The 27,107-nt window shown below is 43.3% G+C and overlaps 1 protein-coding gene across 3 annotated transcripts in view; it reads left to right on the top strand.

Moving 5' to 3' along the window:
- Positions 1-26,676, top strand: part of LOC127006090 (tripartite motif containing 13-like) — an 87,444-nt gene extending 60,768 nt beyond the window's left edge. For 2 of the 3 annotated variants that reach the window (XM_050875595.1, XM_050875596.1), the window contains exons 4-5: positions 3,768-3,947; positions 25,576-26,676. In XM_050875595.1, the coding sequence (XP_050731552.1) occupies positions 3,768-3,947; positions 25,576-26,061 (666 nt within the window). In that variant the 3' untranslated portion in view covers positions 26,062-26,676. The remainder of the gene's footprint in view (positions 1-3,767; positions 3,948-25,575) is intronic. The other variant, XM_050875597.1, reaches the window with a different exon arrangement.
- Positions 26,677-27,107: the final 431 nt, after the last annotated feature.

Genomic DNA, 27,107 nt, shown 5'->3' with positions numbered 1-27,107 from the left:
TTCCACGTTCTTTCTCTACTCCTCATGCTAAAAAGCCTTGGTTTAATCATGCTTGTTCTCGTGCTATTAAAGATAGAGGGGCAGCTCACAAAAGGTTCCAGAGCCTTCGCACTCCTTCTTACCATGACCTTTACATTTCAGCCCGGAATCGTGCCAAATCTATTCTCCGACTTGCCAAAACCTCTTTCATCAATAGAAAATGTCAACACCTTGCTTCTTCTAATTCTTTCCGTGACTTCTGGCACCAAGCCAAAAATATCTCCACCAATTTTACTTTTTCCTCTTTCCCTCCTCTCCTTAACCCTGACGGGAGTATTGCCGTCTCATCTATCTCTACGACTGAACTCTTCGCTCAAACTTTCTGTAAGAACTCCACCCAGGACGATTCTGGGCATATTCCTCCTACTCATCCCCCCTTTGACTCTTTCATGCCTGTTATTGAGATTCTTAGAAATGATATCTTCTATGCCCTCTCTGGCCTCAACTCTCAGAAGGCTTATGGACCTGATGGAGTGCCTCATATTGTCCTTAAAAACTGTGCTTCCGTGCTGACACCCTGCCTGGTCAAACTCTTTCGTCTCTGCCTATCAACATCTACCTTTCCTTCCTGCTGGAAGTATGCCTTTGTACAGCCTGTGCCTAAGAAAGGTGACCGTTCCAATCCCTCAAACTACCACCCTATAGCTTTACTTTCCTGTCTATCTAAAGCTTTTGAATCAATCCTTAACAGGAAGATTCAAAAGTACCTTTCCACTTCTAACCTTCTATCTGATCGCCAGTATGGATTCCACAAGAGGCGTTCTACTGGTGATCTTGCTCTCTTAACTGACTCTTGGTCATCCTCTCTTAGCCGTTTCGGTGAAACTTTCTCAATTGCGCTAGACATATCGAAACCCTTCGATAGTCTGGCACAAGCCTTTGCTTTCTAAACTGTCCTCTCTCTCTGTCCCTCTCTCTGTTCCTTTATCTCCAGTTTCCTTTCCGGCCGTTCTATCTCTGCGGTGGTAGACGGTCACTGTTCTTCTCCTAAACCTATCAACAGTGGTGTTCCACAGGGCTCTGTCCTATCATCCACTCTCTTCCTGTTATTCATCAATGATCTTCTTTCCATAACAAACTGTCCTGTCCACTCATACGCCGATGACTCCACTCTGCATTATTCAACTTCTTCCAAAAGAAGGCCATCCCAACAGGAAGTACACGACTCCAGACTGGAAGCTGCAGAACGCTTAACCTCAGACCTTGCTATCATTTCCGATTGGGATAGAAGGAACCTTGTGTCCTTCAATGCCTCAAAAACTCAATTTCTCCACCTATCAACTCGACACAATCTTCCAAACACCTATTCCCTATTCTTCGACAACACTCAGCTGCCACCTTCTTCAACACTAAATATCCTCCGTCTATCCTTAAATCAAAATCTCAACTGGAAACTTCATATCTCCTCTCTCGCTAAATCGGCTTCTTCGAGGTTGGGCGTTCTGTATCGTCTCCACCAGTTCTTCTCCCCCGCACAGTTGCTATCCATGTACAGGGGCCTTGTCCGCCCTCGTATGGAGTATACATCTCACGTGTGGGGGGGCTGCACTCACACAGCTCTTCTGGACAGAGTGGAATTTAAGGCTCTTCGTCTCGTCAGCTCTCCTCCTCCTACTGATAGTCTTCTACCTCTAAAATTCCGTCGCGATGTTGCCTCTCTATCTTCTATCGCTATTTTCACGCTGACTGCTCTTCTGAACTTGCTAACTGCATGCCTCTCCCGCGGCCCGCTGCACACGACTTACTATTCGTGCTCATCCCTATACTGTCCAAACCCCTTATGCAAGAGTTAAGCAGCATCTTCACTCTTTCATCCCTCACGCTGGTAAACTCTGGAACAATCTTCCTTCATCTGTATTTCCTCCTGCCTACGACTTGAACTAATTCAAGAGGAGGGTATCAGGACACCTCTCCTTCCGAAATTGACCTCTCTTTCGGCCACCTCTTTTGATTCTTTTTATAGGAGCAGCGAGTAGCGGCCTTTTTTTATTATTTTCCTTTTTTTGTGCCCTTGAGCTGTCTCCTTTATTGTAAAAAAAAAAGTTTGTGCAGTAGATATGGTAAAAATAATAATCACACTTATTACAATCTAGTATTTTATTTTATTTTTTCTCTATTTATAATAAAAAAAACAAGACCAAAAATAAGACAAATAACAAGAACAAGAACAAAAACGTGTCAGTGTCATGTCACTCATGGCGTTGAGGTGACCGGGCGGTGGGGAGCAGTCAGGGAATCGGACACGTCCAAATCACTGTCAGTGCTTCCTTACATGGTAAGAGTGTGGGAGAGACTGAAAGAGTAGCGATAAGTGCTGCAAGTGGCTCGCGGGCATTGTTGCCATCGAGTGTACCAAGAAAAAAGGCGAAAAGTAGCTACATTTAGCGTAAAACTAGGAAATCGGTTATTACCTCCGCCCCCTCCCCAGTAAAGTGGCTATAGCCGCCTCCGGTCCTTTAGGGGTTAACACTCTTACACATAGTATGTGAACACTACATAGCTTAACATTGTGTCATGACATAGAAATATTAGCAAAAGATACTGACCTCCAGTGCCACGGATTGAATCACCACTCCATCTCGCTAAATAACCATTCTATCCACTCATAAGCGACAGACCCGCCTACCCAAACAATGGAGTGTCGGCGGTTGTGCGTAAGCGTTCTCAACAGCACCTATGTTGTCTTCTAATAGCACCATACAAGTTTACCCTTATAACACCATATAAATTCCTTACATATTAATATTTTACCTAATAACAATGAGGTATAATGAGGTATATTGATACCACAGTTACAGTTACCTTAGCTTGTCACTGTGTGATTGCTGTGTTTGCCTCACCTCAACACAGCACTGCAGACTTACCTTAGCTTGTCACTGTATGATTGCTGTGTTTGCCTCACCTCAACACAGCACTGCAGTTACCTTAGCTTGTCACTGTGTGATTGCTGTGTTTGCCTCACTTTAACACAGCACTGCAGACTTACCTTAGCTTGTCACTGTATGATTGCTGTGTTTGCCTCACCTCAACACAGCACTGCAGTTACCTTAGCTTGTCACTGTGTGATTGCTGTGTTTGCCTCACCTCAACACAGCACTGCAGTTACCTTAGCTTAATTTGTCACTGTGTGATTGCTGTGTTTGCCTCACTTTAACACAGTACTGCAGACTTACCTTAGCTTGTCACTGTGTGATTGCTGTGTTAGCCTCACTTCAACACAGCACTGCAGTTACCTTAGTTTGTCACTGTGTGATTGCTGTGTTTGCCTCACTTTAACACAGTACTGCAGACTTACCTTAGCTTGTCACTGTATGATTGCTGTGTTTGCCTCACCTCAACACAGCACTGCAGACTTACCTTAGCTTGTCACTGTATGATTGCTGTGTGTGCCTCACCTCAACACAGCACTGCAGACTTACCTTAGTTTGTCACTGTGTGATGGCTGTGTTTGCCTTACTTCAACACAGCACCAGTAGTCACCTTACCTTGTCATGGCATAATTTGTGTTCCTGTTAGTGCCTCAGTGAGTTACCAGTAGTCACCTCACCTTGTCACGGCATAATTGGTGTTTCTGTTAGTGCATCAGTGAGTTTTGAGTTCAGCTTCATAAGCAAAACTCCCTAAGGAGTCAGCAGCTTTCTTTACACACTCTTGTTTTCTGCCGGCCAAGGCAGCAACCTGACGTGGTCTTCCTGCTCTTTCCTTCCCTCCACTGGGAACCTTTGCAGGTTGAGGACCTCCGCAGCCTAACACAGCACGTTAGGACCCTGCTGCAGGCTGGCCGGGTGTTTGCTGTGCATCAGGTGGAAGGTCAGCGCCGACATGCAAGAATAAGCCTCGAAGCCGGCCGGCCGTGCCTCCACGCCCTGAAGGAGCACCCCCTGCCACGGGGCGCTGCAACCCTGCAGGTGAGCTGGGGACTTGGCCCTGCCTGGGGGGGAAGGCGGCCGCTGAGTTTCAATGATCTGTGTCTGCATCCTAGCTTTGAGTGGCCTCACATTCCCTGCCACACATTTCCCAACCCAGGCACCTCTTCTCCCAGCAGCTTGGGGGCCGCCCTCCAAGGTTGCGGTGCCACGGCCTCGGCCAGTCCCAGCCCTCCTCTTTGCCTCTCTATTTTTGCCGGCATTTGTTTTTCCTCCGGCCAATAGCTGTCCCACGCTGCTTCTTGTCTGCTGCGTCCCTCACCAGGGCCTGCCTTGTGTTCAGAGTTTTAGTGACCTCAGCCACAGCCTTTTCCTGCCTTTCCCTCTGGTGTTCTAGAAGCTCCTATATAGGTTGGCAGTTTCTGCTAACAGAAATTTGCCTTTCCAACCCTTTCCTCCTGTCTCTATATTTCCTTTTTTACATGTGTTGTGTGTGTGTGTGTGTGTGTGTGTATTTATCTAATTATATTTTTACTGGACCTGAGCTATGCTCGTGTGGTCCCGTCTCCATATATGTACTTGTCCATTTTTTCCTTAACCCATTCAACACGAGGACGCGTATACTGCGTCCTTGCGTGGCCCGTACCATATCAGAAGACGCGCATACTGCGTCCTTGCGTGGCCCGTACCATATCAGAAGACGCGCATACTGCGTCCTTGCGTGGCCCGTACCATATCAGAAGACGCGCATACTGCGTCCTTGCGTGGCCCGTACCATATCAGAAGACGCGCATACTGCGTCCTTGCGTGGCCCGTACCATATCAGAAGACGCGCATACTGCGTCCTTGCGTGGCCCGTACCATATCAGAAGACGCGTATACTGCGTCCTTGCGTGGCCCGTACCATATCAGAAGACGCGCATACTGCGTCCTTGCGTGGCCCGTACCATATCAGAAGACGCGCATACTGCGGCCTTGCGTGCCCCGTACCATATCAGAGGACGCGCATACTGCGTTCTAGCTCGCTTTAGCCAATATACAAGTTATTTTATCTATATTTATGCTTACATCTCAAAATTATCAATTAATTTATATTTTTTTTATGTGCACCATTTAATTCTGCATGTTTTCATATATAATACATGATGATTATGTTGAGTTTATGGCTGAAAACTTGTTATATTCAATAGCGACATTTGAAATTTGGTGCGCACGGCGATCCCGGATACGGCGCGGAGCGCTGTTTTGGCCCGGCCGTGGTGAGTTTTTCTGTGTGCATCATTTGATTCTGCATGTTTTCATATATATTACATGATGATTATGTTGAGTTTATGGCTGAAAACTTGTTATATTCAATAGCGACATTTGAAATTTGGCGCGCGCGGCGATCCCGGATACGGCGCGGGGCGCAGTTTTGACCCGGCCGTAGTGAGGGGGTTAAAGTTGTGCACACTCTTCGCCGATACTACATCCTCACTTAGTCTGTTCCAAACCTCTATGTTTCTTTGCGGGATGCTATATTTTTTTATGTCTCAAGCATCTTCCTTTTCTCAATTTCTTACTGTGTCCTCGTGTGTTACTGGTGTTTCTTCCTTCTCTTAGTAGCAACTCCTCATTATCTACTTCTTCCATTTTATTCCGCAATTTATAGATTAGTATTAGGTCTCCCCTTTCTCTTATTTGTTCCAATGTTGGCAGGTCCATTTCCTTTAACCTTTCTTCACATGACAATCCCTCCAGTTCTGGAACCAACTTCGATGCCATCCTATGTATTCTTTCTAGTTTTTCACGTGTTTTTCTTATGGGGAGACCACACAGTTTCTGCATATTCCAATTTTGGTCTAATCATAGTGGTTATTATCTTTTTCATCATATCCTTATCCATGTAGTGGAATGCTAATCCTATATTTCTCATCATTCTATACATATCTCCAAATATCCTCTTTACATGACTCTGACTGTTGATTATCTTGTATTATCACTCCCAGATCTTTCTCCTTCAACTTTTAATATTTCTCCGTCTCCCATTCTATATGTCCATTTTGGTCTCCCTTCACTCTTTGTCATTTCCATTACATGACATTTCTTCACATTAAACTCCATCTCCCATTTCTTACTCCAATCCCAAATCTTATTTAGGTCCTCTTGCAGAATTTCACAATCTTTACTATTTCTTATATGTCTCAGCAATTTTGCATCGTCTGCAAACAGGCTCATGTAACTGCTTACTTTCTCCGGCATATCATTTATATATACTAGGAAAAGTACTGGTGCCAGTACTGATCCTTGAAGCACTCCACTATCTACAATTCTCCATTCCGATTTCATGTCCTTTACCCCTGTTCTCATTTCTCTTCCCTTTAAGTAATTTTCCATCTAGTTCTTCATTTTCCCTTTCAATCCTCCTCTATTTTCCAGCTTCCATAGTAGTCTTGTATGTGGAACTTTGTCGAAAGCCTTCTTCAGGTCCAATTACACGTAATCTACCCATCCATTCCTCTCCTGTGTTATGTCCGTCACTCTTGAGTAAAAGCTCAGTAAGTTTGTTACACATGAGCACCCTTTTCTAAAGCCAAACTGTTTTCCTGTAAATATATTGTGTTCTAGAAATTTTTTCCATTGTTTCTTTATCACTTTTTCGCATATTTTACAAACTATATTGGTCAGTGATACTGGTCTATAGTTCAGAGGTTCTTCCTTTTTCCCGCTTTTATATATAGGGACCACCTCAACCCTTCGCCATTCCTTTACCAGTTGATATTGAGCATTTTATATTATATACCGGTCCGACCAGCTGATTTCTAACTTCTTTCAATATAAAACCTGAGGCTCCATCCGGTCCTATTGCTTTCCTCTCTTCCAGTTCCTCCATTATTTTATATATCTCCTCTTTAGTTACTCTGACTTCATCCATTTGAACATTTATCTTGTCATCTTGTGGTACATTGAATTGTGATTCTTTTTTAAAAACTTGTTGAAACCTCTTGTATAGCAGCTCAGTCATGTCTTTAGGATCTTCAGTTATCTTATTTCCATCTTTCAGTCTTTCTATTTTTTCCTTTGGTTTGATTTTTCCATTTATGAATCTATAAAACAATTTAGGTTCCTCCTTATACTTTTCAACAATATCCTTTCCGTATCCTTTCTCTTTTTCCCTCCTAATTTTCACATATTCATTTCTTGCTATCTTAAAATCTTCTTTATTCCTTTAATTCTTGTTTCTTTTCAATCTCCTCCACACTTTGTCTCTTTTTTTCTTTGCACTCACACATCTTGCATTAAACCAATCTTTCTTTCCTCTTTCTTTGGGTTTATATAATGGGACATATTTCATGACTCATGTCTCATATGCCTCCATAAAAATATCATACTTTTCCTGCACCTCGTTTGTTCTTTTTAACTTTTTCAAGTCCAGTTTTTCATAATATTTCTTAAGATTTTCGATGTCCACTTTCCTGTAGTTTCTCCTTTTTCCTTTATATGATTCGTCCTCCTCAGTGACTTTCTCTTCTGTTTCCATTTCTGTTATCACATGATCACTTTTTCCCATGGGACACACATATCTTAATTCATTTAACAGGTGCACTCCCTTCGTCAGTACCAGGTCCAGTCTTGCTGGTTCGTCATCACTCCTGTATCTTGTATTTTCAGTCACCCACTGCATCATTAGGTTTTCCATAGTCAGTTTTAGAAATCTTTCCCCCCATGCCGTCTCACTTCCTCTACCTTCGAATGTTTCCCAGTTTACCTCTTTGCAGTTAAAGTCCCCAACCAACAAGACTTTTATTTGCTTTATGTAACCTACTCAAACACTGAATGGTATCCTCAATCATCGTCTCATAATCTTCTCTGTTCCATGCGTTTGTTTTTGGTGGTACACAGGCTGCTATTAGCGTCAGCATTTCTCTGTTTTTATTCTCCAAGTTAACACTCACTATTTCCGCCTTTCCTTCTCCATATATTACTGATTTCACCATCAAGTCCTTTCTTGTCATCATCATCACTCCTCCACCACCTTTACCCCTCCTATCTTTCCTCCATACATTGTAGGTATTGTTAAACACTATTTGAATTTCCTCTCTTAGCTTTGTTTCTGTTAAACACACAATCTTGGGCTCTTTTTCCTTTAAGTAGTCTTGGAGTTCCAGTTTTCTAGGTATTATCCCATCTACATTGGTATACATCACACTTAAACCCTTAGCTGTTCCAATTTTGTTTAGTTTCTTGTCTCTTTCGGCTTTTCCCTTATGTACCATTTCTTCACCCTGTCCTCCAAAGCTTTCTCAAAAAATATATTTTCTTCCTCTTCTGATCTTGCACTATTTTTCTCCTTTGCCTCTGCTTGCATTTCATTCCTTTTTTCCTTTCTTCTTCATTTCTATTTTTCTTTATATATATTTCCTTACATTCATCTATATCCCTTAGCTTAGTTGTTCTATACAATATTTCCTCTGTTACCTTCTGTGATTTTAATCTTAATTTAACTGGCCTCGTTTTACCTTCTATGTAAGGGCCCAACCTAACAATCTCTTCCACGTCCTCCTCAAGGTTGTGTAGTTTTTCATCATTCAGGTTTTTCAGTAAGTCCTTCACTGATATTAGTTCATCCTTATCCCTTCTTGATTTATACATTGTTTTTTTCAGTCACCTCTTGATTAACACGAGGGTTACGTTCCTGGAGATGTGTTATTTAAAATCGCATTATTTAAACATAATTTCCCCATAAGAAACAATGGTAATAGGGGGGGTTGCGTTCCTGGACACTGGGAAAGTCTGCCTATTTTGGGGATTTTGTTACTCTAACCTTAAAAAAAAAAAAAACATTATTAATACATTAGTAGGTCACGGAAACAACAAAACCACACGTTCTCATTATATTTACATTTGTACTTCACTTTCAGCACTCGACACTTGCGTTGGCCACCGTCCCTCATCACCCCGCGTTCTGACGCTCTCCCGAAAATTGGTCACTTTCTATTATCAATTTTACGGCTCTGCCTAAGCCAGTAGCTTTAGACTTATAAGCATTCGCTTAATCCATCCTTCCTCTTCAGTCTGCCTCAAACCCCAAGTCTCTATGTCATGTGATGTTTCCGTGGAGACGTGATGAAACTCAGTAACTTTTAGGTCAGAGCAAGCCTGTGTTGGCAACGCTGCGTAGGTTGTGGCTGGCAGCCGCCCTCCCGGCCCCTACACGCACTGGGCCCCGCTACAAACCCCTTCATTACCCTCATGTTCTCACCTTGATAACCCTGAAGGGTGGTGGGATGCATCCTCAGGGCCCTGAGTATCACTTCCACCATAACCGTAATGAGAGTGAGCTACAGGATGGCCATCAAGCTGAGGTTGCACAATAACGGGGCTCAGCCTTCCTGATAAATCGAGGGGTTGGAGTTCAATGTTGTTGATGTCAGTGTCTTCACCACTAACACCGATTTCAAAGCTTCAAAAAGTCACTTTCACTATCACAGAGGTCTTTTCTCCCCAAAACTTCCAACTTCTTTTTTGTAAACATGCTTGTGATTCGTTGCAAGGCCAATGACGTCATCAACCAATCAGCGACCTACTAACGGTTTCAGGGGCCGTGTTCCCCTGTTTTTCACAAATAAAACTTTAACAAAGCGTCGGACAAGGATGTTATTTTGGCAGTGGATGTTTGAGACCCCGACCTAATCAAAATGCATTTGGTGTCATCTTGTGGATAATCAAACACTTATGCGGGTACAGTTAGGGTAAACTTTCGGTCAGTAATGGCAGTGTGAACAACGTCGCTTTTCTCTACCACTACCCTGCTGCTACTGTCTTTCTGTCCCTTTCCTCCTTGCTCAACCCTGCACCAGAGGGGCCTCCAGCAGGCGTCCCGAGTCAGCATTTCACTCATCTCGCCGCTGTCTCGACACTTTTCCTGTGAACATCTTCTGGCGACACTACCGCCTCGCACCACCGCACTATCCCGCTCGACTATCCCGACATAATTCATAAAGTCATTAAATTCATATAATCCCTACATACATATCTACCACATTAAGCTATCATATAACCCCTACATACATATCTACCACATTAAGCTCATCATTCGCCGCGGAGCTGGAACAGCGGCTACAGTAGCAGAAGTGTTCTGAACGTCTAGTATCCTCAAAGATGTTGTGAACATGCAAATCAGGCACAAAATAACACGCCCCACTATATTTGTGAGAAGGGGTGACGGACCCAGCAAAGTCTCCCGACAATTTGGTGCTTTGATCGGTATCACGGTCCCAGAGGTGGCGTATAAGAATACACCCTTTGTGACTGTCGGAACTGTGGTAACCACGGGCACGATGATTGTTGAAGAATATCATTGTCAGATGTGTGGGGACTGTGGTTACAAAAGTTTGATTTAAGAATACGGCCCTAAACGTCACATCGACGTCACGAGAAGATGAGTGGGGTGGGGCTAGCCTCACTCACAGTGCCTTTAACTTTCAGCCAAGTTTATCCTAAATTTACTCTTATAAGCGCTTCATTATCCACATGTGACACCAAATCATATTTTTGCCCATTAGGTCGGGGTCTCAAACATCCACTGCCAAAATAACATCCTTGCCCGACGCTTTGTTAAAGTTTTATTTGCGAAAAAAATGGGAACACGGCTAGCTGCCTCTTAACTACAATGTAAGGGTTGCTTTGTGGATCTGAAGTAAACGTCGGTCGCTAAATCAATAGTGCGTAGTTATATTAGTTCGTAGTTAGTGAGTATGTTTGTGGATCCCTGCCCAGAAGTAGCGTGGGTGTTCGTGACGTCATCGATTAAACACGCGTTAACTCAAAAATATCGCGTTAGTTAATCGTATCTCCTTAAATATAAACTCGTGTTAAATAAAAAAAAAATTGTTTAAACTCGTGTCAATCAAGAGGTGACTGTACCTTTCTGGGTACGTATCTCGAAAATTAGTTTTTAAATTTTTTTTCAAAGACCTCAAATTACAAAATCGGTAAATCTCACCAAATTTAATGAAATTCACAGAATATCATATGTTTACACCTCAAACATAATCCTAATATTTCAGCTATTGGATGTACCATATGCGCAAGGGGGCTTCGTGGTGCAGTGGTTAGCACACTGGCTCAACTGAGAAAGCCTGGTTCGATTCCCGGGCGGAGGGAAAAATTTGGGCGTTTTCCGGATACCCTACGCCTTGTCCACCCACTCAGCAGTGAATGGGTACCAGGTATTAATCGGAGGTTGTGTCCCGTCTCCTGGGATCTGTTCCCTTCTCCTATAATTCCTTCCCCCTCCCGTCTCTCTCCGGTATATGACCACAGATGTTGCACCGACTAAAAGAAACTTTCCAACCATATGCCCAGGACCCCCCGTAGCCGTCCCCCACGTCCAATAGCTTTGAAATATTAGGATTTTGTTTGTAAGTGTAAAGGTGTGATATTCTGTGAATTTCATAAATTCGGGTGAAGTTTAGGAGAGACTCAAATAAAGCGGTTTTTTTTTTTTTTTTTTTTTTTTTTGTTTCACAGACTTTATTTTTCAGTTAGTCGTTTTGAAAAAAATACCATAGAAACTTTGTTTACCTATCTACATTTTGTTGGAAGTAACTTTTTTATTTTTTGTTTTGTCTTTGAAGAAAAAAATTACAATGTTTTGTCACTTATTATTTTCTCCACTCTGTGTTCCGTTTTCTTTTGACATTATTGAAAAGCTATTCCCAACAAAAAATTGCCCTTTAGTTGTAGTTTTAACTGATACTTAACAAAAGTCGATCAGACTTTTAACCGATTTTGTGAAATCTTTTGGTTTAAAAACTAATTTTCGAGATATTGGCTCCTAAAGATTTTTTTCCATTTCATTCCTGTTCGCCATTTGTTTTATTTGATTGGCATGAAATTTTCACATATTATTGTGTATACCTTGTTGACTTACTGGAGAATGATAAGGCATCTTGTCTCTGGCACCTGCCACGCTGTGAGTGCCTTGCTTCTACGCTACTCTCTTGCTTGTTTTCTGAGCCACCCTCCTCATTATTTTAGCATCATCAGCTAACATATTCATATAGCTTGTCACCCCTTCTGTCATGTCATTAATATAAATTACAAACATAATCGGAGCCAGCACTGATCCTTGGGGGACTCCTCTCGTCACTTCCATCCAGCTTGATTTATTATTCCTGATTACTGTTCTCATTTCTCTCTTCGTCGAAAAGTCCATAATCCAATCCAATATTAAACCACCCAGACCTCCAACATGATTAAGTTTCCATATTAATCGCCAGTGGTACTTTATCAAACAAGGCCTTTAAGTCCAGATACTCACAATTTTTCCTCTACATTTTCAGCCTCAAAAAACGTATCCCATTGTGCTTCCTCAAAATGTTTCCCAAGTCGTTCAAAATTTGCCTTATTAAAGTTATACCATTCTTTCCTGTAGTCCTCATTCCTGATTATTTTACCTCCTCGTAATATGTACTGATAAGCACGTGATCGCCTTCCCTATAGGGCTCTTATAGTTCATCTCCTCTATGCTATCTGGCTCTCTGGTGATTATCAAGTCCAATCTAGATGGCTCGTCTTCCCTCTGAATCTTGTATTTTCCTCTACCCACTGTGTGAGGACGTTATCTATAACCAATTCCAAAACCTTTTTCCCCCATGAAGCTTCACTTCCTTCCGTTGACCAGTTTTCCCATGACACTTCCTTACAACTAAAATCCCCCATTATCAGAATCTTATCCTTATCCTCCAGCAACTCCTTAGGCAATCCAATGTGTCTTCCAGCTTCTTCTTGTACAATTCTGTCCATGAATTGGTTTTGGAGGACATACACCACTACGATATTTCTGCATCCTCCCCTTTGCAGTCTTATTCCCACACTCAAGACCTCCGCTTCCCCTTCGCCATAGGTGACACCTCCACTGTCCATTTTTTTCAACAATAGCATCACCTCCTCCTTGTTTATTTTCTCTATTTTCATCCATACATTATATTTACCATCCCCTATGTTAAATGCATCTATACTACCAGTCAATTTGGCTCCGTGAATCCCCATAACATCTGGTTTTTCCTTACTCAGGTAATCCCCTATTTCTAACATTGACGATATTAACCTGTTCACATGAGTGTATGCCACCTTCAAGCTGTCACCTCTTCCCTTCTGTACCACTTCCTTAGGTCCATGTCTATCACTTCCAGAAAAACTTCTTTTTTCCTCTTCTGATCTTACTTCATTCTTTTCATTGGCTTGATTCTTCATTTCTCTTATCGTGTTCCTTTCCTCCACACTTCTGTCCTTTCTACTCAGACTTTTTGTAGGTCTCGTTCTTGCTAACTTCCATGACTTTCCCACCACTTCTTTTGCAGCCACTTGAGACCTAAATCTAATTTTAACTGGTCGTTGGACTCCTTCTTCATACTTCTTTCCAAGCCTGAATACTTCTTCGATCTCCCCTGCCAGCTCATGACCTTCCTGAATTGCTTCAATTACTTGCTCCACAGCCTTCCTCTTTTTCTTTTCCCTTGTATGTCTGATCGGCACGTGCTCTTCATTAATGCCCACCACTACTACAGACTTTTTTCAGCGGAGTCCCTCACTATTTCTGGTTTTTCTTTATCACCTTGATCACCTTTTCAGTTATAGCTGCATCCTTAGCCTTGACTTGTTCCTCCACAATTTTCTTAAAGCTAACATTCTCCTTTTCTTGTTCCTCCTTCCAGACTTTATGTGTTTCCTTTCATTCCTTGACTTGAACCTCCGCGTCGTCTGCCTTTTTCTGGTTCAATGTTACCTGCTTGTGCAGGTCATTATACACATTCTTCCAAACATCCTTCTCTGTCTTCAGAACGTCCACCTCTCTCTCCCGCGTCCCCATTCTATCTCTCTCATATCCTTCATCTCCTTTCCAAGTCTATGACCATAAATTCCCCAGGAGGACTCCCTTCTGGCTGCTGGCCTGAGAGGTGTCTTGATAACTCCTCGAACCCCTTTCTTCATAATTTCTTCAACATTCGCGGTCTTCGTTCTAATTTTCATTCTGTGGAACACCATCTCTCTTCCGCTAAACCTCACCTTCTCCTCCTCACTGAAACACAGGTTTCTGAGGCTACTGACAGCAATTTCTACTCTGTTCCCTCCTTCTATCTCTATCCTAAATTTCAATCCATAGTTGGATGTTGCGCTTACGTGCGCAATGACATCACTTGCTCTCGTGCCCAAAACCTTGATTCTTCAGAATTTTCCACCATCTGGCTAAGACTTCATTGTCATTCTATTACTAAATACATCTGTGCTGTTTATCTCTCACCTAACTCTACTAACTATGTAAAATTCTTTGACTACTTGAACTCTGAAGTGGAGCACATCTTGACCCACTCTACCTTCGCTGAAATCTCCATCCTAGGAGATTTCAATGTTCACCACCAGCTTTGGCTCTCATCCTCTTTCACTGACCAGCCTGGTGACCAAGCCTACAACTTTGCTATCCTCAACGATGTAGAGCAGTTGGTCCAGCACCACACGTATTCCTGACTGTCTTGGAGACAGGCCCAACATTCTAGACCCTTCCTTACCTCAAACCCTTCTGCTTATTCTGTCAAACTGTTCTCTCCATTGGGCTCCTCCTGATCACAATCTTATTTCTGCATCCTGTCCTATCGCTCCTGTACACCCTCTGACCCACCGAAGGGGCGATGCTTCTGGCATTTTGCTTCAGCTCGGTGGGCAACCTGAGGATGTACTTTTCCGATTTCCGTGGAATGATTATTGCTTCCAGGATAGAGACCCTCTGTATGTGCTCAGCGCATCACAGAGGTGATTGTCTCTGGAATGGAGGCATACATTCCATGTTCTTTCTCTACTCCTCACGCTAAAAAGCCTTGGTTTAGTCACGCTTGTTCTCGTGCTGTCAATGATAGAGAGGCAGCTCACAAAAGGTACCAGAGCCTTCAAACTAATGCTAATTATGAACTTAACATTTCTGCCCGGAATCGTGTCAAATCTATTCTCCGACTAACCAAAAACTCTTTCATTAATAGAAAATGCCAAAACCTTGCTTTCTAACTCTTCCCGTGACGTCTGGCATCTAGCCAAAAACATCTCCTCGAACTTCACTGCTTCATCTTTCCCTCCACTCCTCAGTCCTGACGACAACACTGCCATCTCATCTATCTCTAAGGCTGAACTCTTCTCTCAAACTTTTTCTAAAAACTCCACTCTGGACGATTCTGGGCATATTCCTCCCACTCATCCTCCCTCTGACTCTTTTATGCCTGTTATAAAGATTCTTCAAAATGATGTTTTCTATGCCCTATCTGGCCTCAATCCTCAGAAGGCTTATGGAGCTGATGGAGTACCTCCTATTGTCCTTAAAAACTGTGCCTCCGTGCTGACACCCTGCCTGGTCAAACTCTTTCGCCTCTGCCTGTCAACATCTACCTGTCCTTCCTACTGGAAGTATGCCTTCATACAGCCTGTGCCTAAGAAGGGTGACCGTTCCAATCCCTCAAACTATCGTCCTATAGCTTTACTTTCTGGTCTATCTAAAGCTTTTGAATCAATCATTAACCGGAAGATTCAAAAGCACCTTTCCACTTCTGACCTTCTATCTGATCGTCATTATGGGTTCCGCAAAGGGCGTTCTACTGGTGATGTTGCCTTCCTAACAGACTCTTGGTCATCCTCTCTCAGCCGTTTCGGTGAAACCTTTGCTAATGCGCTGGACATATCAAAAGCCTTTGATAGGGTCTGGCACAAATCTTTGCTTTCCAAACTACCCTCCTACGGTTTCTATCCTTCTCTCTGTACCTTTATCTCCAGTTTCCTTTCTGACCGTTCTATTTCTGTTGTGGTAGACGGTCACTGTTCTTCCCCTAAATCTATTAACAGTGGTGTCCCACAGGGTTCTGTCCTATCTCCCACTCTTTTTCTGTTGTTCATTGATGATCTTCTTTCCAAAACGAACTGTCCTATCCATTCCTACGCCGATGATTCCACTCTGCATTTTTTAATAGAAGACCCACCCTACAGGAACTTAACGACTCAAGGCTGGAGGCTGCAGAACGCTTAGCCTCAGACCTTACTATTATTTCCGATTGGGGCAAGAGGAACCTGGTGTCCTTCAATGCCTCAAAAACACAGTTTCTCCACCTATCCACTCGACACAATCTTCCAAACAACTATCCCCTATTCTTTGACAACACCCAGCTATCACCTTCCTCAACACTAAACATCCTCGGTCTATCCTTAACTCAAAATCTCAACTGGAAACTTCATATCTCATCTCTTACTAAACCAGCTTCCTCGAGGCTGGGCGTTCTGTACCGTCTCCGCCAGTTCTTCTCCCCCGCACAGTTGCTGTCCATATACAGGGGCCTTGTCCGCCCTCGTATGGAGTATGCATCTCACGTTTGGGGGGGGCTCCACCCACACAGCTCTTCTGGACAGAGTGGAGGCTAAGGCTCTTCGTCTCATCAGCTCTCCTCCTCATACTGATAGTCTTCTACCTCTTAAATTCCGCCGCAATGTTGCCTATCTTTCTATCTTCTATCGATATTTCCATGCTGACTGCTCTTCTGAACTTGCTAACTGCATGCCTCCCCCCCCTCCCGCGGCCCCGCTGCACTCGACTTTCTACTCATGCTCATCCCTATTCTGTCCAAACCCCTTATGCAAGAGTTAACCAGCATCTTCACTCTTTCATCCCTCACGATGGTAAACTCTGGAACAATCTTCCTTCATCTGTATTTCCTCCTGCCTACGACTTGAACTCTTTCAAGAGGAGGGTATCAGGACATCTCTCCTTACGTATTTGACCTTGCTTTCGGCCACCTCGTTTGTTTCTTTTTTAGGAGCAGCGAGTAGCGGGCTTTTTTTATTATTGTTTTTTTTTTTGTGTGCCCTTGAGCTGCCTCCTTTGTTGTAAAAAAAATAAAAAATAAAAAAATACCATCTCTATTTAGTACCAGATCTAGTGAAAGTCGTACTTTGTACAACCAAAAATACCAAATCTGGCACGTTCATACCAATAACGGCAACACTGGCTGCGGGCTGCTCACCACTCATGCCACGCCTGCCGCTTATAGTGTGGACGATCACCCCCCTTACCCCCTCGTCAGTCCGCCTGATTCCGCGACTGCCCACCCATAGTGTGGACGGCGCTTTACAGGAGTTATCTTCCATTATTTATTGCACTCCTGTAATTTTTTTTTTTTTTTTTCATCTCTGGTGATGAAGACATCACCACTCCACAACCATTTCTCTCCCTAAAAACATGTAACCAACCCCTCACAGTAATTGGTGCCTGACCTGTATGTTGCATTTTCTCCATTTACTGATTAATATACCTTTAACAATGATATGCACGATTGTGTAACATGGTTGGTTGACGTCGAGTCAAATATAGACTATTATTTGCGAATCTGTAAGTTTTTCTCCTTCCTGCCCCAATACTTCCTTCTGTTTTCTTGTATGAGTTTTTATCACATATCTGAGACGCTCTACATAGAAGGCTGTACATGCTTCTACATTAAAAGTAAGACCATGATCAATATACAGTATAATGAATATTATACAGAGGAAGTGTGAGGGATCAAAGCGGGTGTGGAACATTTCTTCTCAGCTTCTACGGAATAAAGACAAGGAAATGCTGGTGTTTTTTTGTTTTATGAAAACCTCTACATACATCATTAGTGCATATACTGCAGCAGTTGAATAACTAAAAACATATCATATGTGGAAGAAATAAGGCAGACAAGCTCATTTACTTCGACGATCTAGGAACGAGAAATGCAATGTTTTGAGTGAAATTGCTGGCTCAAGGCCACCGGCTAAGCTCCGCCCACCCCTACCCCCCATGCTTCTTTTCACAGAGAAGAGCAGTGCCCACTGAGGCCCACTCCATGTATTATTCCTCCAAGGATCCAATAGCAGTGTGTGTGTGTGTGTGTGTGTGTGTGTGTGTGTGTGTGTGTGTGTGTGTGTGTGTGTGTGTGTGTGTGTGTCATCACCTGTTGTGTGTGTGTGTGCGTGTGTGTGTATGTGTGTCATCACCTGTTGTGTGTGTGTGTGTGTGTATGTGTGTGTGTATTTACCTAGTTGTGAAATACAGAAAAAGAGCCGCACTAGGCTCGTGCTGTCCCGTCTCCATAACGCTTATTATCCAGTTTGGCTTCAAATTCATGAATCGTTTTTGCACACACAGTCTCCTTGTCAAGTCCGTTCCATGTTGTTATGCTTCTGTATGGAAAACTGTATTTCTTGATGTCTCTCCTTCAGTCGCTCTTCTTCAGTTTCTTACCATTGCCTCTTGTCACACTTCTGTCACGTACCGCTAGGTCTTCCCTGTCCAATTTCTCCAATCCCTCTTGTATCCTGTACAGTGCTATTAGGTCCCCTCTATCACTTCTCTCCAGTGTTGTTAGTCCCATTTTCTCCAGTCTTTCTTCATAAGTATGTTCTCTCAGAGTTTCCGGTAATTTAGTCGCTGCTCTTTGTATTCTTTCCAACTTTCTGATTTCTTTCTTCAATCTAGGTGACCACACTAATGCTGCATATGCCAGTCTTGGACGTATTATCAATGTTATTAGTTTCTTCACCATTTCTTCATCTAAATATGTAAATGCTGCTTTTATGTTTCTAAGAAGATTGTATGTTTCCCCAGTTATCAATTCTATATGTTTTCCAAAGGATAACTTGTCTGTTATGATCACTCCCAGATCTTTTCTTCATTTTTTTTCATGATTCTTTCATTACTCAGAGAGTAGTTCCCCGATATTCGTCTACTGCTCTTACTGAACACCATCACGCTACACTTCTCTGTATTGAATGTCATTTCCCATTTGCGTGACCATTCACTTATTCTATCGAGATTTTGGCTCAGTGCTACACAGTCATCTTCATGAGCCACCCTCCTCATTATTTTAGCATCATCAGCAAACATATTCATATAGCTTGTCACCCCTTCTGTCATGTCATTAATATAAATTACAAACATAATCAGAGCCAGCACTGATCCTTGGGGGACTCCTCTCGTCACTTCCATCCAGCTTGATTTATTATTCCTGATTACTGTTCTCATTTCTCTCTTCGTCGAAAAGTCCATAATCCAATCCAATATTAAACCACCCAGACCTCCAACATGATTAAGTTTCCATATTAATCGCTTGTGTGGTACTTTATCAAACGCCTTCTTTAAGTCCAGATACACACAATTTTTCCTCTACATTTTCAGCCTCAGAAAACGTATCCCATTGTGCTTCCTCAAAATGTTTCCCAAGTCGTTCAAAATTTGCCTTATTAAAGTTAAACCATTCTTTCCTGTAGTCCTCATTCCTGATTATTTTACCTCCTCGTAATATGTACTCGATAAGTACGTGATCGCTCTTCTCTATAGGGCTCTTATAGTTCATCTCCTCTGTGCTGTCTGGCTCTCTGGTGATTATCAAGTCCAATCTAGATGGCTCGTCTTCTCCTCTGAATCTTGTATTTTCCTCTACCCACTATGTGAGGACGTTATCTATAACCAATTCCAAAACCTTTTTCCCCCATGAAGCTTCACTTCCTTCCGTTGACCAGTTTTCCCATGACATTTCCTTACAACTAAAATCCCCCATTATCAGAATCTTATCCTTATCCTCCAGCAATCTCCTTAGGCAATCCAATGTGTCTTCCAGCTTCTTCTTGTACAATTCTGTCCATGAGCTGGTTTTTGGAGGGACATACACCACTACGATATTTCTGCATCCTCCCCTTTGCAGTCTTATTCCCACACTCAAGACCTCCGCTTCCCCTTCGCCATAGGTGACACCCTCCACTGTCCATTTCTTTTTCAACAATAGCATCACTCTTCCTCCTTGTTTATTTTCTCTATTTTTCATCCATACATTATATTTACCATCCCCTATGTTAAATGCATCTTTACTACCAGTCAATTTGGTTTCCGTAATCCCCATAACATCTGGTTTTTCCTTACTCAGGCAATCCCCTATTTCTAACATTGACGATATTAACCCGTTCACATTAGTGTATGCCACATTCAAGCTGTCTCCTCTTCCCTTCTGTACCACTTCCTTAGGTCCATGTCTATCACTCTCCAGAAAAAAAACTTCTTTTCCTCTTCTGATCTTACTTCATTCTTTTCATTGGCTTGATTCTTCAATTCTCTTATCGTGTTCCTTTCCTCCACACTTCTGTCCTTTCTTACCCAGACTTTTTTTGTAGGTCTCTGTTCTTGCTAACTTCCATGACTTTCCCACCACTTCTTTTGCAGCCACTTGAGACCTAAATCTAATTTTAACTGGTCGTTGGGCTCCTTCTTCATACTTTCCAAGCCTGAATACTTCTTCGATCTCTCCTACCAGCTCATGACCTTCCTGGATTGCTTCAATTACTTGCTCCACTGCCTTCCTTTTTTTCTTTTCTCTTGTATGTCTGATCGGCATGTGCTCTTCATTAATGCCCACCACTACTACAGACTTCTTTTTTTCAGCGGAGTCCCTCACTATTTCTGGTTTTTCTTTTATCACCTTGATCACCTTTTCAGTTATAGCTGCATCCTTAGCCTTGACTTGTTCCTCCACAATTTTCTTAAAGCTAACATTCTCCTTTTCTTGTTCCTCCTTCCAGACTTTATGTGTTTCCTTTAATTCCTTGACTTTAACCTCCGCGTCTTCTGCCTTTTTCTCGTTCAATGTTACCTGCTTGTGCAGGTCATTATACGCATTCTTCCAAACATCCTTCTCTGTCTTCAGAACGTCCACCTCTCTCTCCAGCGTCCCCATTCTATCTCTCATATCCTTCATCTCCGTTTCCAAGTCTATGACCATAAATTCCCCCAGGGAGGACTCCCCTTCTGGCTGCCGACCCGAGAGGTGTCTTGATAACTCCTCAAACCTCTTTCTTCTCAATTTCTGCAACATTCGCGGTCTTCGTTCTAATTTTCATTCTGTGGAACACCATCTTTCTTCCTCAAACCTCACCTTCTCTTCCTCACCGAAACACAGGTTTCTGAGGCTACTGACAGCAATCTCTACTCTGTTCCCTCCTACTATCTCTATCCTAAATTTCAATCAAAAGCTGGATGTTGCGCATACGTGCGCAATGACATCACTTGCTCTCGTGCCCACAACCTTGATTCTTCAGAATTTTCCACCTTCTGGCTAAGACTTCATTGTCATTCTATTACTAAATACATCTGTGCTGTTTATCTCTCACCTAACTCTACTAACTATGTAAAATTCTTTGACTATTTGAACTCTAAAGTGGAGCACATCTTGACCCACTCTCCGTTCCCTGAAATCTCCATCATAGGAGATTTCAATGTTCACCACCAGCTTTGGCTTTCATCCTCTTTCACTGACCAGCCTGGTGAACAAGCCTACAACTTTGCTATCCTCAACGATCTAGAGCAGTTGGTCCAGCACCCTACACGTATTCCCGACCGTCTTGGAGACCGGCCCAACATTCTAGACCTCTTCCTTACCTCAAACCCTTCTGCTTATTCAGTCAAACTGTTCTCTCCGTTGGGCTCCTCCGATCACAATCTTATTTCTGCATCCTGTCCTATCGCTCCTGTACATCCTCTGGACCCACCGAAGAGGCGATGCTTCTGGCATTTTGCTTCAGCTCGTTGGGACGACCTGAGGATGTACTTTTCCGATTTCCCGTGGAATGATTATTGCTTCCAGGATAGAGACCCCTCTGTGTGTGCTCAGCGCATCACAGAGGTGATTGTTTCTGGAATGGAGGCGTACATTCCACGTTCTTTCTCTACTCCTCACGCTAAAAAGCCTTGGTTTAATCACGCTTGTTCTCGTGCTGTCAATGATAGAGAGGTACCAGAGGTACCAGAGCCTTCAAACTAATGCTAATTATGAACTTTACATTTCTGCCCGGAATCGTGCCAAATCAATTCTCCGACTAACCAAAAACTCTTTCATTAATAGAAAATGCCAAAACCTTGCTTTCTCTAACTCTTCCCGTGACTTCTGGCATCTAGCCAAAAACATCTCCTCCAACTTCACTTCTTCATCTTTCCCTCCACTCCTCAGTCCTGACGGCAACACTGCCGTCTCATCTATCTCTAAGGCTGAACTCTTCTCTCAAACTTTTTTCTAAAAACTCCACTCTGGACGATTCTGGGCATATTCCTCTTGCTCATCCCCTCTCTGACTATTTTATGCCTGTTATAAAGATTCTTCAAAATGATGTTTTCTATGCCCTCTCTGGCCTCAATCCTCAGAAGGCTTATGGGCCTGATGGAGTGCCTCCTATTGTCCTTAAAAACTGTGCCTCCGTGCTGACACCCTTCCTGGTCAAACTCTTTCGCCGCCTCTGCCTGTCATCATCTACCTTTCCTTCCTGCTGGAGGTATGCCTTCATACAGCCTGTGCCTAAGAAGGGTGACCGTTCCAATCCCTCAAACTACCGTCCTATAGCTTTACTTTCTTGTCTATCTAAAGCTTTTGAATCAATCCTTAACCGGAAGATTCAAAAGCACCTTTCCACTTCTGACCTTCTATCTGATCGCCAGTATGGGTTCCGCAAGGGGCGTTCTACTGGTGATCTCCTTGCCTTCCTAACTGACTCTTGGTCATCTTCTCTTAGCCGTTTCAGTGAAACCTTTGCTATTGCGCTGGACATATCAAAAGCTTTTGATAGGGTCTGGCACAAATCTTTGCTTTCCAAACTACCCTCCTACGGTTTCTATCCTTCTCTCTGTACCTTTATCTCCAGTTTCCTTTCTGACCGTTCTATTTCTGCTGTGGTAGACGGTCACTGTTCTTCCCCTAAACCTATTAACAGTGGTGTCCCACAGGGTTCTGTCCTATCTCCCACTCTCTTTCTGTTGTTCATTGATGATCTTCTTTCCAAAACGAACTGTCCTATTCATTCCTACGCCGATGATTCCACTCTGCATTACTCAACTTCTTTTAATAGAAGACCTACCCTACAGGAACTTGACGACTCAAGGCTGGAGGCAACAGAACGCTTAGCCTCAGACCTTACTATTATTTCCGATTGGGGCAAGAGGAACCTGGTGTCCTTCAACGCCTCAAAAACACAGATTCTCCACCTATCCACTCGACACAATCTTCCAAGCAACTATCCCCTATTCTTTGACAACATTCAGCTATCACCCTCCTCAACACTAAACATCCTCGGTCTATCCTTAACTCAAAATCTCAACTGGAAACTTCATATCTCATCTCTTACTAATTCAGCTTCCTCGAGGCTGGGCGTTCTGTACCGTCTCTGCCAGTTCTTCTCCCCCGCACAGTTGCTGTCCATTTACAGGGGCCTTGTCCGCCCTCGTATGGAGTATGCATCTCATGTGTGGGGGGGCTCCACTCACACAGCTCTCCTTGACAGAGTGGAGTCAAAGGCTCTTCGTCTCATCAGCTCTCCTCCTCATACTGATAGTCTTCTACCTCTCAAATTCCGCCGCCATGTTGCCTCTCTTTCTATCTTCTATCGATATTTTCATGCTGACTGCACTTCTGAACTTGCTAACTGCATGCCTCCCCTACTCCCGCGGCCCCGCTGCACACGACTTTCTACTCATGCTCATCCCTATACTGTCCAAACCCCTTATGCAAGAGTCAACCAGCATCTTCACTTTTTCATCTCTGACGCTGGTAAACTCTGGAACAATCTTCCTTCATCTGTTTCCTCCTGCCTACGACTTGAACTCTTTCAAGAGGAGGGTATCAGGACACCTCTCCTCCCGAAACTGACCTCTGTTTTTGGACACTCCTTTGACCTCTGTTCGGGAGCAGTGAGTAGCGGGCCTTTTTATATTTTTTTTATTTACGCCCTTGAACTGTCTCCTTAGCTGTAAAAAAAAAAAAAAAAAAAAAAAACGTCTCTGTCTCTGGGTCTCTCCATGTCATCCGTGAAGCCCTCAAACTCAAACTCTTGCCTTTTTGCTGCTTGCCTTGTCCTGACCCCTGCGCTCGGCGGTGTAAACAATGCCGGCGGGGTCGGCAAGGCCGCCGCCCCCGCCTCCTCCTCGCTCATTTCTCGATGTTGTACACTGTCAACAGTCCTTGTTTCTTCGGGACAGCACGATTATACCCTAGCACGGCTCCCACCTTAGTAATTCACGTCCAGGATTTAATCCCACGCAGCTGTGATGTGAATTTGGAGCACGTCTGGAGATCAGCTGTGTCAGTCCGCCATCTTGTGTGTATGTATGTGTGTGTGTGTGTGTGTGTATGTGTGTGTGTCATCAACTATTGTGTGTGCGTGTGTGTGTTCATCACCTGTTGTGTGTGTGTGTGTGTGTGTGTGTGTGTGTGTGTGTGTGTGTATTTACCTAGTTGTGAAATACAGGAAAAGAGCCATACTAGGCTCGTGCTGTCCCGTCTCCATAACGCTTATTATCCAGTTTGGCTTTAAATTCATGAATCGTTTTTGCACACAGTCTCCTTGTCAAGTCCGTTTCATGTTGTTATGCTTCTGTATGGAAAACTGTATTTCTTGATATCTCTCCTGCAGTCGCTCTTCTTCAATTTCTTACCATTGCCTCTTGTCACACTTCTGTCACGTACCACTAGGTCTTCCCTGTCCAATTTCTCCAATCCCTCTTGTATCCTGTACAGTGCTATTAGGTCCCCTCTTTCTCTTCTTCTCTCCAGTGTTGTTAGTCCCAATTTCTCCAGTCTTTCTTCATAAATATGTTCTCTCAGAGTTTCTTATAATTTAGTCGCTGCTCTTTGTATTCTTTCCAACTTTCTAATTTCTTTCTTCAATCTAGGTGACCACACTAATGCTGCATATTCCAGTCTTGGACGTATCATCGATGTTATTAGTTTCTTCACCATTTCTTCATCTAAATATGTAAATGCTGCTTTTATGTTTCTAAGAAGATTGTATGTTTCCCCAGTTATCAATTCTATATGTTTTCCAAAGGATAACTTGTCTGTTATGATCACTCCCAGATCTTTTTCTTCATTTTTTTCATGATTCTTTCAATACTCAGAGAGTAGTTCCCCGATATTCGTCTACTGCTCTTACCGAACACCATCACGCTACACTTCTCTGTATTGAATGTCATTTCCCATTTGCGTGACCATTTGCTTATTCTATCGAGATCTTGGCTCAGTGCTACACAGTCATCTTCATTAGCCACCCTCCTCATTATTTTAGCATCATCAGCAAACATATTCATATAGCTTGTCACCCCTTCTGTCATGGCATTTATATATATTGTAAACATAATCGGAGCCAACACTGATCCTTGGGGGACTCCACTAGTCACTTCCGTCCAGCTTGATTTATTGTTCCTGATTACTGTTCTCATTTCTCTCTTCGTTAAAAAGTCTATAATCCAATCCAACATTGAACCTCCCAGACCTCCAACATGATTGAGTTTCCATATTAATCTCTTGTGGGGCACATTATCAAACGCTTTCTTTAAGTCCAGATACACGCAATCCGCCCAACCGTCCCTCTTCTGTATTACGTATATCAATTACTCTTGAATAGAAGCTTATCAGATTAGTTACACAAGATCACCCTCCTCTGAATCCGAATTGACTATTTGTTAATATGCTGTTGCTTTCTAAATATTCCACCCATCTGTTTTTTTATATAATTTTCTCACACATCTTGGCTCCTACGCTTGTGTGTGTGTGTGTGTGTGTGTGTGTGTGTGTGTGCCTCACCACCTGTTGTGTTGTGTGTACAGGTCAGCCAGGTCGTGCCGCCCTCCCTCCCATGCACGGTGTTCCTGGACCTGTCCTGGCTGGGCTGTGCGCCGCGCCGGGTCCACATCCATCTGAGCCCCGACACCCCGCGGGGCCAGCAGTTCATCCTGCTGTGCACGGGGCAGCGCGGCCCCTCCTACTGCGGCTCCAGGTTGTTCAGTGTGCGGAACAAGGGGAGGCCGGGAGAGGGTGTGGAGGGCGGGGACTACAAAAGTAATGATGGTAAGGGGGATTGTGTGCTGCTGCCTGGCCTTGATAAGAGTGAGTACCGGAGTTCAGGCCGGGCAGGGGTTGTGTGGGGGTATAGGGGGGGTCTGTTTGGTATCACCACCCGGGACTGTCAGGATGGTGGTGTGAGGTCTCATGTCTTCGGTGAGGTAGTGGAGGGACTGCACGTGGTGGCCGAGGCAGCCCAGCACAGCGACATTAAAGAGGTGACTGTGATGGACTGTGGCGTGGTGTTGTGAGGGTACTGGCCTGCACCACCACCATCACCACCATTATGAAGGTGACTGTGGTGGAATGTGGTGTGGTGTTGTGAGGGTACTGGCCTGCACCACCACCACCACAACAACAACATTATGGAGGAGATTGTGGTTGTTTTCATAATGTATTTTTTTTTATTTCCTGTAACATCAAGTTTAGTATAATGTGTTGCTCAATTCTTGTAACACTGAGCATGATGTTTTGTGCACTACAGTAATCCCTCCTTATACACGGATTTCAGGTTTCAAATTAGACCGTGCATTAAGAAAAATTATGTATAACTACATTATTCACTGGGAAAGGACAGAAAATTAAAGTTTACCCACTTTTACTCAAACTAGCTACTTAGTGTTCTTTTGCTGTGAATTTCCCTTTTCTTCTGACACTTAATTTTGAAGGAAAACATTGTCAGTTATCAAAGCGTTCATTAAACCAGTGTTTGGTGAATTCTCTTCACACCTTACTTAGAATAAAGGAAACAATGTCCGCGCTGGACCTATTTGTGTACTGTTGTTTCATTCTGTTAAATGGCCGTGCTGTGACCTCCAGGGGTGGGAAAAAATCTGATTTCTACAATAAAAATAAAAACAATTTGATTGAAACTGGATTTGTATAATTGATTTTTCATTTTCCATTTTCCATTTTTCATATTCTTATTTTTTTTTTTTTTTTTTTTTTTTTTTTTTTTTGTGTGTGTGTGTGTGTGTGTGTGTGTGTGTGTGTGTGTGTGTGTGCAGAAATTCATTTCAGGTCTTTTCCTGTCAGCTGCAGCTGACTATGAGGTCCAGGTAGTGTAGGATGGTACTGGGGCCCTCGGGTTACACGGTCCTCGACCTACGGCGTGTGGAGGTTGTGACGCAACCCCTATAAATTATTAAAAATTCCTTGTCTCGACTACGTACTATCTACCACATGGCCCTGTTGTCCGAAAAGACAGCACCACCACTGAAGCAAGACCTGCCTTTGATGCCTCCGCACCCACGGTAAGCTGTAACATCACTTCCCTAAATGACTGTACTGAGTCAGG

This window comes from Eriocheir sinensis, chromosome 32, assembly GCF_024679095.1.
Source record: "Eriocheir sinensis breed Jianghai 21 chromosome 32, ASM2467909v1, whole genome shotgun sequence".
Lineage (NCBI taxonomy): Eukaryota > Metazoa > Arthropoda > Malacostraca > Decapoda > Varunidae > Eriocheir > Eriocheir sinensis.
This window is presented reverse-complemented; position numbering and strand designations above follow the sequence as displayed.